Below are 12,436 nucleotides of genomic sequence, written 5' to 3' on the forward strand. Positions count from 1 at the left end.
CTGCCTCAGTTGGTTGACCAACCCCTTGGCAGTCCTGACTTCCCTGCTCATCTTCTCCCTCCTTCTGCCCTTCAACTGAACTTTGGGAGCTCAGTCCATTGCTCTGATGAGGGTCTCTGTCTCTATCTCCATCTGCCTGAGGAAGATTCTATGGTGATATTCGAGATAATCATCTGTGTGATAGTGGGGCAAGACCAGTTCAGGCACCCTCTCCTCTGCTGCCCAAAGACCTAGCTGGGGACATCCTCGTGGACACCTGGGAACTCCTCTAGAGTCAAGTCTCTTGCCAACCCTAAAATGGCTCCCTTAATGTAGCTATCTTCTTCCCTGCTCCTATATCCACTCTTCCTCCATCTCCATCCTCCCACTCACCCAAGCTCTTGCCAGTCTTTCCCTTCTCCCCTCTTCCCCTCTCCACTTCCCCCAACCTCACCTCCACCCCTACCCCCACTCCCATGCTCCCAACTTTTGCCCTGCAATCTTGTTTGCTTCCAATATCTAGGAGGATCTGTATATGTTTTTCTTTGAGTTCACCTTGTTATTTGGCTTCTTAGGCTTGTGAACTATAGGCTTAATGACCTTGGTTTATGACTAGAGTCCACTAATGAGTGAGTACATACCATAGTCATCTTTTTGGTCTGGGTTATCTCACTCAGGATAGTGTTTTCTATTTCCATCCATTTGCATGCAAAATTCAAGATGTCATTGTTTTTTTTACCACTGAGTAGTACTCTAATACGTATATATTCCACACTTTCCTTATCCATTCTTCCATTGAGGGACACCTAGGTTGTTTCCAGGTTCTGGCTATTACAAATAGTGCTGCTATGAACATTGTTGAACAAATGCTTTTGTAGTATGATGGGGCATCTTTTGGGTATATTCCCAAGAGTGGTATTGCTGGATCCTGATGTAGTTTGATTCCCAATTTCCTGAGAAATCGCCACACTGATTTCCAAAGTGGTTGCACAAGATTGCATTCCCACCAGCAATGAATGAGTGTTCCCCTTACTCCACATCCTCTCCAGCATAGGCTATCATTGGTGTGTTTGATTTTAGCCATTCTGACAAGTGTAAAATGGTATCTCATTTTAATGATTTGCATTTCCCTGATTGCTAATGAAGTTGAACATGACCTTAAGTGGGGTTTTTTTTGGCCATTTGAACTTCTTCTGTTGAGAATTCTCTGTTCAGTTCAGTACCCCATTTTTTAATTGAGTTAATTAGAATTTTAATGTCTAGTTTCTTGAGTTCTTTATATATTTTGGAGATCAGACTTTTGTCTGATGCGGGATTGGTGAAGATCTTCTCCCATTCAGTAGGTTGCCTTTTTGTCTTAATGACAGTGTCCTTTGCTTTACAAAAGCTTCTCAGTTTTAGGAGGTCCCATTTATTCAATGTTGCTCTTATTGTCTGTGCTACTGGGGTTATATATAGGAAGTGGTCTCCTGTGCCCATGTGTTGCAGTCTACTTCCCACTTTCTCTTCTATCAGGTTCAGTGTGAACAGATTTATATTGATGTCATTAATCCATTTGGACTTGAGTTTTGTTCATGGTGATAGATATGGATCTATTTTCATTCTTCTACAGGTTGACAACCAGTTATGCCAGCACCATTTTTGAAGATGCTTTCTTTCTTCCATTGTATACTTTTACCTTCTTTGTCAAAAATCAGGTGTTCATAGGTTTGTGGGTTAATATCCGGATCTTCTATTTGATTCCATTGGTTGACGTCTCTGTTTTTATGCCAGTACCAAGCTGTTTTCATTACTGTAGCTCTGTAATAGAGTTTGAAGTCAGGGATGGTAATGCCTCCGGAAGTTCCTTTATTGTATAGGATTGTTTTGGCTATCCTGGGTTTTTTGTTTTTCTATATAAAGTTGATTATTGTCCTCTCAAGGTCTGTGAAGAATTTTGTTGGGATTTTGATGGGGATTGTGTTGAATTTATAGATTGCCTTTGGTAGAATTGCCATCTTTACTATGTTGATTCTACCCATTCAAGAGCATGGGAGATCCTTCCATTTTCTGGTGTCCTCCAGTTTCTTTCTTCAAAGACTCAAAGTTCTTGTCAAATAGGTCTTTCACTTCCCTGATTAGTGTTACCCCAAGATACTTTATACTATTTGTGGCTGTCGTGAAAGGTGAAGTTTCTCTGATTTCCTTCTCTGCTTCTCTATCCTTTGTGTATAGGAGGGCTGCTGATTTTTTGAGTTGATCTTGTATCCTGCCTCATCAGTGAAGGTATTTATCAGCTGTAGGAGTTCTTTGGTAGAGTTTTTGGGGTCACTGATGTACACTATCATATCATCTGCAAATAACGAAAGTTTGACTTCTTCCTTTCCGATTCGAATCTCCTTGATCTCCTTATGTTGTCTTTTTGCTATTGCTAGTACTTCAAGCCCTATGTTGAAGAGATATGGTGAGAGTGAACAGCCTTGTATTGTTCCTGATTTTAGTAAAATGACTTTGAATTTTTCTCCATTTAATTTGATATTAGCTGTTGTCATGCTGTATATTGCTTTTATTATATTTAGGTATGATCCTTGTATCCCTAACCCCTCCAAGACCTTTATCATAATGGGATGTTGAATTTTGTCAAATGCTTTTTCAGCATCTAATGAAATGGTCATATGGTTTTTTCTTTCAGGTTATTTATATGATGGATTACATTGATAGATTTTTGTATGTTGAACCAGGCCTGCATCTCTGGGATGAAGCCTACTTGATCATAATGGATAATTTTTTTTGATGTGTTCTTGAATTCAGTTTGCCAGTATTTTATTGAGAATTTTTGCATTGATATTCATGAGCGAGATTGTTCTGTAGTTCTCTTTTTTTGCTTGAGTCTTTGTGTGGTTTTGGAATCAGGGTAACTGTAGCTTCATAAAAAGAGTTTGACCGTGAATGACTCCTCTGTTTCTATTATGTGAAACACCTTAAGGAGTATAGGTGTCAGTTCTTCTTGGAAGTTCTGGTAAAATTCTGCATTAAAATAATCTGGTCCTGGGATTTTTTTGGTTGAGTGGTTTTTTATGACAGCTTCTATTTCCTCACAACTTATAGGTCTATTTAAATTGTCTTGATTTAATTTTGGTGTATGATATTTTTCTAAAAACAAGTCCATTTTTTTTTACATTTTTCAACTGTGTGGCATATAGGCTTTTGTAGTAAGACCTAATGATTCTCCCAATTTCCTCAGTGTCTGTTGTTATGCCCCCATTTTTATTTCTGATCTTGTTAATTTGCACATTCTCTTCTTTCTACCTTTTTATGAAACGTTTTCTTTTCTGACATCCCTTTGTTTCAGAGAGTTTTTAGTGTGTGTGTGCATACAAGTACATGTATGTAAGTGCAAGTATACTATACCTGTGTGTTGTTGAATACGTAGAAGACTGAGGACTATTTTAGGTATAATCTTCAGGAACATATCCACCTCTTAAGACAGGTCTCTCACTGGATCATGGTTATTTACAATTAGGCTAGGCTAATCAGCCAGTGGTCCCCCAAACCCATCTATCTCTGCTTCCCCAATGCTGGGGTTACAAGTATGTGTCATCACCCCTGGCATTTTTACATGAGTTTTGAAGATTGAACTTGGGTCCTCATGTTGACAAGGCAAGCACTTTATTGACTGCTATTTCCCTACCCCTATTTCAGGGACTTTGAACACTGCTTGTTTTCTCTGAACTTTAATAGTTTCCAACATTATTGCCTTGCATGTGACTTGGCCTGAAGCTGACTAAATGTGGCCTATAATGAAATTAAACACATTGTTCTCTGGGACCATTTTTGGTCTGTTTCACAGAAAGGAGCAATGACATTATCTTTCTGTTTTTTTCTACCTTTTTTGTTTGTTTGTTTCAGGTGATCCCTGTTAGTTTTATAGAATTTTACAGTTTTATAGAATGATGTTTAACCAGAGCCATGACTTTTCAGTGATATGTTACAGAAACAGCCACTTTAAATCTTGTAAAATTTTTCTTATTTTAAAGAACCTCTATAAGGACAGAAGCTTCGTTTGTTTTCAGCCCCCATCAAATCACAGATACTCAAAAGCAAAACAAAAAAAATGTTGCATTACTTTTTAAACAAAAGCAAGGAAACATGATTTTTAGTTCAGCTTTTCTAACTAGCAATACACAGTTATGTGGCTATGTGTCCACTGTTTGAAATGGTTTTGACTGTTTAAGTCAATTTATCATTATCAAAATGGCATTTGATCCCTTCTTTAAGTTCTTCATTCTCAAATTTGTGCTTCTGGCATTACCTTTCTTTTCTGGCTATTCTAAGCAATGGATTGGGAATAATTGGATTATTGAGTCTGTGGTATACATATGGATCCTATAGGAGGTAAATGCTCTAATATCATATGCTTTTTAGTTGAATCTTTGCTTTCAATACTTTTCTCCCTCTTTATTTTACTATTTCTAATTGAGATCTTTATTCCACAGTCATAATACCAAGACAACCACCTGGTTGGATCCTCGTCTCTGCAAGAAAGCCAAAGCCCCTGAAGACTGTGAAGATGGAGGTAGAGATTCCGAAGCCTCTCATACTAGGCTTATTCTCTTAATCCTTCCTTTCTCTTCTTGCTTAGATAATGACTTTTTCAAAACCCTAAGCAAATAGTAATATTCATAAGCAGTTGATTGTCATCATAATTAACTGGTGGTAGTAATTATGTTATATAAGCTTATAAGAATTTTTTATCTTCTTTAAAAAGAAAAAAATGTCTCTGCTGCTTTTTTAACGTATGTCCTAAATTTGAACTTTTAAAATTATATTCAGTAAATTAGGTACAGTTTCATTATGCCTAATGCAGAGCGTAGGCCATGTATTTAAAGACTTACTGTAAAAATATAGTAATCCAGACAGTTGTAGGACAAATAAGATCAGTGTAAGAAAATAGATCATTGTAGCCAAAAGAAAAGTTTAGTACAAAATAGAAATCGTGGGATATATCTCTAGTCACTTGATTTTCCATTAATTTGCCAAGAATCAATTTTCTGAGAAGAAAGTATCTTCAACAAATGTTATTGGAACAAGTTGGCATTTTGTGTATAAGGCCCTGGTTTCCATTGCTAGTACTACAGAATACATAAATAAAACAGAGCTTACTGGAAAAGCAAACCTCACCTATATCTCATTTCTTACACAAAAATTAATTTTTAATAAATAATAAGATAAATAAAAAACCTAATCATAAAGCTAAGCATAAAACTTTTAGAAGAAAATATAGGAGAATATATTCATAAAGTGAAGATTGGTAGTTTCTATACAAACTATAAAAAGACTAGAAGAAATTGTTGTTTTGTACTTAATTTTAAATTTTTAAATGTTCATTAAAAGACATCACTAAGAAAATAAATATCGCAGTCTTATAATTCTAGCTACTTATGAACCTGAGGCAGACGGATTTCAGATTTAAGATCAACCTGAACAACTTAGTGTCTAAAAATTTGAAAATGTATTTAAAGGAGCTAGTGTTATAAGTCAGTGGTAGAGCTCTTATGAAACCGTGGTAAAGGGAGTAAGAAAATTAATAGACCAAGTCCCAGATTTTGCAGTGTCTAAAAGGGGAATTATGGTAAAGATCTATAAAGAACTGTTTGAGGATTTTAAAAAAGGTTTATGTGGATGAGTGTTTTTTTTTTTTTTTGTATGTCTTGTGTACCACTTGCGTCCATTGCCTTTACAGGCCAGAAGAGGGGAGCCGATATCACTGGAACTAGAGTTAGAGAAGGACCATGTGGGTCCTGGGGACTGAACCAGGGTCCTTTGCAAGAGCAGCAAGTGCTCTTGACAGCTGAGCCACTGTTCCATATCCTATAAAATTTATAACTCAATGATTTAAAAAATGGATACCATATTTAAATAATCATTTACCAAAGGAGGTACACAAATGATCAAAATATAGATGAAAAAGTTGCTGGAAACAGTTTGAGTGGTTTGCTAATTTAACACACTGGAATGACTACAAGAATAAAAATGATAATTAGAGAAGCAGTAGCTCTTCCATATTGATGTACAGAATGTAAATGGTACAGCCATTTTGAAAACCATTTTGTCAGTGTCTTAAAAGTTAAATTTAATTTTTTCTATCATATGATTTTCCATTTCCATTTCTCTGTATCTACCCAGGAAGAATGAAAAGTGTTTATGTGTGTATGTGTGTGTGTATACTCAAAAGCTTATAGGTAAGAATTTGTAGTTAACACTATCAATAAATACACCAGAAGTGGAAACAACTGTTTGCATAATGAATATGTAAAATGTAACATAACTCTACAGTTAAATAATATTTAGCAATTAAACTAAATAATATATATTTATGTATGAAATGCAGTTATATTGTCCAAAGTACAAAAAGATAAGATACAGAAGACCAGATTGTACTATTCTCTATATAAGAAAATTGTGAAATCTAAGGAAACAGAAAAGGTTAGGAGTTGTCTCAGGAAGAAGATGGGAATAGAGATTATTTGTGAATTTCCTAAAAGTGATAGAAATATTGAGTTAGTGACTATAAAAATGAATAATGTAGTAAAAAATCATTATAATACATTTCCAATTGACATCTGCTTTCAAGGAAAAATTCGTTTTCTCTAGTGGAGTCTGACTTTGCATATTAATCTCTGCCCAGCAGTAGATGGCCAACACAAAGCACAACTCAATGGTATTTGTGTAGATATTTTGTCTTCTATTGCTTGTTTGGGCATTTTTTTTTGGCCATATTGGTCTTTTGATTATGTAATGGTTTCTAATTTTTTGTTTTTATGAATTTTGTTTTTGAATGTTAGTGTCTTTGTGTTTCTTATAGTTTTTTTCCTTTTATAGAAAATTGAATTTTTTCTCATGTAGTCTATCCTGTTTACAGGAACCCCCCTCCCTTTTATTTCTACCAGTACATCCCTGTTCTCCAGATCCATCCACCTCTCTGTTTCTCATTAGAAAACAAACAGGCTTCTAAAGGATAATAACAAAATTAATTAAAATAAAATGTAATAAAATAAAACTAACACATTAAAATTAGTCAAAACAAACAGGAGGAAAGGAACCTAGAGAAGACACAAGAAGCAGAAGCACTTGTTTATACACCCAAAAATCCCATAAAAACACTTCATCCCCTTTGGCTCTTACACTCTTCTGTCCCCAACCCTTCCACAGGTTTCCCTGAGCCTTGAAAGGAGGGACTTGATGGAGATATCCCATTTAGAGCTGAGTGTTCCAAGGTTTCTCACTGTTTGTATAATGTCTGGCTCTGGGTCTCTGTATGTGTTCCCATCGGCTGTAGTGGAAAACTTCTCTCAGGATGACTGAAGCAGACACTCAAGACACTTTAAGTATAGCAGAATGTCATTAGGATTAATTTTATTACTACTTTTTTGTTATTTGTTTGTTCGTTTTTAAGACCAGTAGTAGTATTTGTTCTTACTCTAAATCCCTGGGCTATCTAGTCTTTGGTTTTTGGTCAACCAAGCAATGTCAGGTATGGGTTCTATCTTGGGGAGTGGGCCTTTAGTCAAATCAGATAGTGGTTGGTTGCTCCTACAAACTCTGTGCCAGTACACTAGCAAATCTTGCAAAGTAGACACCACTGTAGAACAAAGGATTTGTGCCTTAGTTGGTGTTTACATTTTTCCTTTGGTAACATGTAGCATACCTTTCTGTATCAAAGGTGCTAACACATAGGGTGAAGGCTCTGTGTTCAACATCTCCATGTTCAATGAGTTGTGTAGGTCTTGTCTTAAGCAATGGGACCTTGCTACAGTTTGTGGAGAACAAAAGCCTAGGCTGTTTGTGGATTCCTGTGGGGTCTCTTTGGCCAATGCTTACGTTAGATGTAATTCCAATCCTTGTACTGGAAGCTTCATTTAGTGACAAAAGATGGACAGTTGGGCTCTGTCTCTCCCATTATGTAGTGATTTCCTTTAGGTAATCTTCAGGCATGTTTTTATTTTGGAAAGCTTATGTGTTAGGTTTCTATACTACCCCTCAAATGGCCCTCAATTTTAGCTCAGCTGTGTCTTCATGCATTCCCGTCATTGTTTCCCTCTTCCCTCCTCCTCTCCACCTGATCTTTCTGTTCCAGTCCCCTACTACTAATCCATCCAAAACTATCTGTTGTATATATCCCTTTCTAGAGAGATCAGTCCCCCTACCCACAAGTCTCTTACTTTGTACTTAAACTCTGGTTCTTCAAATTTTAACTTGGTTATCATTGGCTTAACAGCTAATATTTACATAACAGTGTAATATATATTATATATATATATATATATAAATAATATATACCATATTTGTCTGGGTTACCTCACTCAGGATGATTTTTTTTTCTGGTTCCTTCTATTTAATCTGCTATTTTCATCATTTTATTAATTCTATTTCTCTGTGTATCTACTTGGTTATTGTATTTGTAAATGGAGACTGTGCTTTTGTTTTCCAGTTGCCTGACCCCAAATAATCACACAGAAACTATATTAATTACAACACTAGCCAATAGCTCAGGCATATTCCTAGCTAGCTCTTACATCTTAAATTAACTAATTTCTATTAATCTTTGTTGCTAGATGTTGTGGCTTACCAGTAATGTTCTGGCATCTTTCTCCTTTGGCAACTACATAGTATCTCTTTGACTCCATCTATTCTCTCTCTTTATATCTCTATTTGGATTTCCCACCTGGCTTTACTCTGCTAAGCTATTGGACAAAACAGCTTTATTCATTGACCAATAAAAACAGCACATTACAGAGGACATCCCATATCATCTCTCATTTTCTGTCTAATTAAAAAGGAAGGTTTTAACTTTATTTTTTTTAAAACAATACAAATGCTTTATTTAATAGTCGCAGGTCATCATGGGCCAAGTGGTGGATACTCAGGACCCAGTAGGAAAGCAGGAAGGTCAACGTAATCTCCGAGCCTCCCTTTCTGACTCCAATAGGGTGAGCACGTCTCCCTCTCGAACAGGACCTTTGACGTTTCGGGTGATGGAGCGGCTGGTGTCATCCATAAATTCCACACGTACCTGCGTGCACTGTCCCTGCGAACCGGTCCTGCCCAGCACTTTGGTTACCCTAGCGAGCTTGATGGGCTGCACGCGACTCGTGTCCATGATGGCGGCGAGCAGGCAGAGAGCAGGTTTTAACTTTAAAATAGTAAAATTACATATACAAAACCATTATCAAGCAAGAATCATAGTTACAATATTTAGGACATTTACATTTAACAAATTAAGGAAAATATCATCTATCCTATCTTTGTTAGTCTAAAGTTTTATATCTAATTTATCTTTTATCATAACTAAGGAAGACTATAATTATATCTAGTCTTCAACTCCATCAAAGACCCCAGAAAGATATATTACCTAAGCAAACAGGAATTGCATTGTAAGCAACTTCCAAAACTCTAGAATTGACAGAGACATCTTGCTGCCTGGATAGTCACCCAAAGTTCTTCTTAAAGGCCCATAATATCTAGTAGACTTTTCAGTGAAGCAAGAAATTTGAAGGTCTGTTCTGCCTTGTACTGGTAGAGTTTGTCAGTTGCTTTCTTTTGTGTCCTGCAGAACATCTGACAGTTTCTTTTGTGAAGCAGGAACCCTGAAGGACCATCCAGTCTTTTGGAAAGTCAGCAGCCACTTTTTATGGGTCCTGCATGTCCAGTTTATACAGCACACCATCAAGCAGTCCAGGCAAGAGCAGATTGTTGCCCAAATGTCTAGCCTTGTCACATTGAAGGCAAATTCCATAACAAGTTTCTTAGATGCCCATTAACCTCTCTGAAGTAATTGATGCTGCCAGAAGTAGACATGTATCACTGCTGACAAAAGCCTAAGTACTTAAAACATTTCAAATGCCATATTCTGTAGGTCTTTGAAAAGTTTGAAGAATACCTATATACCTGAAATATATCCCTATATATGTAGAAAACCTAACTAACATGACTACAGTTTGATTATTTTATATGACTATCTATTAATCCATAATTTTTAATTATACACTACATTTTTAATAAGCTTTATAAACATAATACCTTAAACAAGAGTAGAAATATACATACAACAAAATTGACCTTAAATTTGTACCAGTAAACCAAAGTCCATACCAATAAAGTATTCAATTCTATTTCATATCCCCCTTTTTTTTCTGTAGAAAGTCCTTGACTGTGCCCATTAACCCTTTATAATCAACCCCCTTTAAATGTAAACAAACATTTATGAACAATTATTTCAGAAATTTGGGCATCGATCTCTAGACTACTACCTGCTGATTAGGGATATTGTTAATTGTTAGTCTTTTATAGGGTATCCTATGTAATAGGCCCATCTCAGCCAGCAGTTCTGAAGCTATCATGGATGTTGGATCACCTGGTTTATCACTTCAGGAGTTCTTGTTTGATCAAAGTATGTTAGCTGGTCAGGAATCCACAGCTTTCTATCCTCTGTGGAAACAAAAGCAGAACCTCTTTTCCAAAGTAGCATGTCCTTAGAATTAAATTTTGAAGTCAAGATACCTTTAAAATATATATGTGAGTTTAACTTGTTAGCCCATACAATGAAATGTCTTTTTGTAGTTATCCATACAATGAAATGTCTTTTTGTAGTTAACTCATTCACAGTCAAAAAATTAAAGGAAAACACAATAATATACATAATCCAGACTCTTTGTGTATTTTCCATCTTTACATGATTTCTTCACTTTTTTGTTTTTATTTTTTAATTTTTGGTTTTTTTTGAGACAGGCTTTCACTGTTTATCTTTGACTGTCCTTGATCTCATTCTATATGCCTGGCTGGCCTCAGACTCTCAGAGATCCACTTGCCTCTGCCTCCCAAGTACTGGGATTAAAGGCGCACACTACTTACTCTATTTCTTTTTTAAGGACTTTCTCTATTCCTTTTTCTTTTCTCTTCCAAGCCTTACATATATTTTTAAACACACTGTAAACCGTTTAGAGGGTGTTTTGCTTTTTTTTTTCATCTGAATCTGTCTTTCCTGTGTATCTCTATCTTTTTCTGAGCACATGAGTCTTTAATCTGTTAAACTGTATGGCTAGGATTAAAGCTGCAGCTTTGGTGGCTGCCTCTGCCCCATTCCTTAGCTTTCTGAGATTCTAGCTTCATGGCGGAGGTAGTGGTGAGAGCCATGTTTGCCGACACCGAGAAACCTGGCACCAGCTGCACATAAACACCATTTAAGTGTTTGATGGCAGGGCCTCTTAAGAGAGCTGCAAGGTTTTTTGCCACTAATACTCAGTGAGGATGCCTCTCTTAAAGGAACTGTACCTCTGCTTGCCTCTTAAAAGCCAGGCTTGACTCTGTTCTTTTCTATCTAGAATCCTTTGAGTTTTGTGGGTTTTTTTTTTTTAAGCTTTCTCAGGTTTTATGTGGAAACTTTGCCAGCATTTGGGTGCCCTTTGTAAACTCGTTCATTCATTCATTCATTCGTTTATTTGGATAATACTCCATTATGTAATATACCACATTTTCTTTATCCATTCTTCTTCTGAGGGACATCTAGTTTGTTTTACATTTCTGGCTATTCTGAATCGAACATCAATGAAAATTGTTGAGCAAGTGACCTCTGAGCATATGCCAATAGTTGTATAAGGTAGATCGATTGCCATCTTCATGAGGAACTGATTTCCATAGTGACTGCAGAAATTTGCACTCTCACAAGCAATGAGTAAGTATTGCTCTTGCTCCACAGCCTCACGAGCATGAGCTGACACTTGTTCTATTGTCCCTAATTAGCCAATCTGTAGGGTATGAGATAAATTCTCAAAGTAGTATTTGAAAATTTGTATTTGAAAATACAAAGTTTGATTTGTATTTTCCTGATGACTAATGATGTTGAACATGCCTTTAAGTGTTTCTCAACCATTTGAGGTTCCTCTTTTGAGAATTCTCTGTCTAGATCTATACCCCATTTCTTTTTTCTGATCAAGCTGTCCAGTTTATTATTTCCTCAGAAGCTGTTATATAGCAAATGGGCAAAGGGAGGAAGGGAAATGTGTCAGGGGGAAGGGAAGGGTGTCAGGAAGCTCAGGTCTGCTGGAATTCCTATACCCCATTTTTTTGAACTGGGTTCTTGGTTTCTTGAAATCTAGTTTTTTGAGTCCTTTATTTATCTTAGATATTAGCCCTTTATTGAATAGGTAGTTGGTAAAATTCTCTTGCCATTCTGTAGGCTGCCACTTTGTTAAAATAATGGTGTTCTTTGCCGTGCAGATGCTTCTCAGTTTTTTTAGGTCCCATTTGTTAATTGCTGATTTTAGTACTTCTGCTTATGAAGTTCTGTTCAGAAAGTCTTTTCCTGTGCCAATGAGTGTAAGGTTATTCACTCTTTCTCTTCTATCAGGTTCAATATATCTGGTTCTCTGTTGAAGTCTTTGCTCAATTTGGAGTTGAGATATTTGCAGGGTGATAAATA

At 36.3% G+C, this 12,436-nt stretch overlaps 1 protein-coding gene and 1 pseudogene across 3 annotated transcripts in view; one reads left to right on the forward strand and one right to left on the reverse strand.

The window, feature by feature from the left end:
• Magi3 (membrane associated guanylate kinase, WW and PDZ domain containing 3) overlaps nt 1-12,436 on the forward strand; it is a 224,715-nt gene that overhangs the window by 135,342 nt on the left and 76,937 nt on the right. For all 3 annotated transcript variants that reach the window (XM_085677890.2, XM_085677889.2, XM_048442276.3), the window contains exon 6: nt 4,455-4,534. In XM_085677890.2, coding sequence (XP_085534016.2) covers nt 4,455-4,534 — 80 coding nt within the window. The remainder of the gene's footprint in view (nt 1-4,454; nt 4,535-12,436) is intronic.
• Nucleotides 8,894-9,135, reverse strand: LOC148119410 (small ribosomal subunit protein eS28 pseudogene; annotated as a pseudogene).

The sequence above is a fragment of the Myodes glareolus genome, chromosome 17 (assembly GCF_982192425.1).
Source record: "Myodes glareolus chromosome 17, mMyoGla1.1, whole genome shotgun sequence".
Classification (NCBI taxonomy): Eukaryota; Metazoa; Chordata; class Mammalia; order Rodentia; family Cricetidae; genus Myodes; species Myodes glareolus.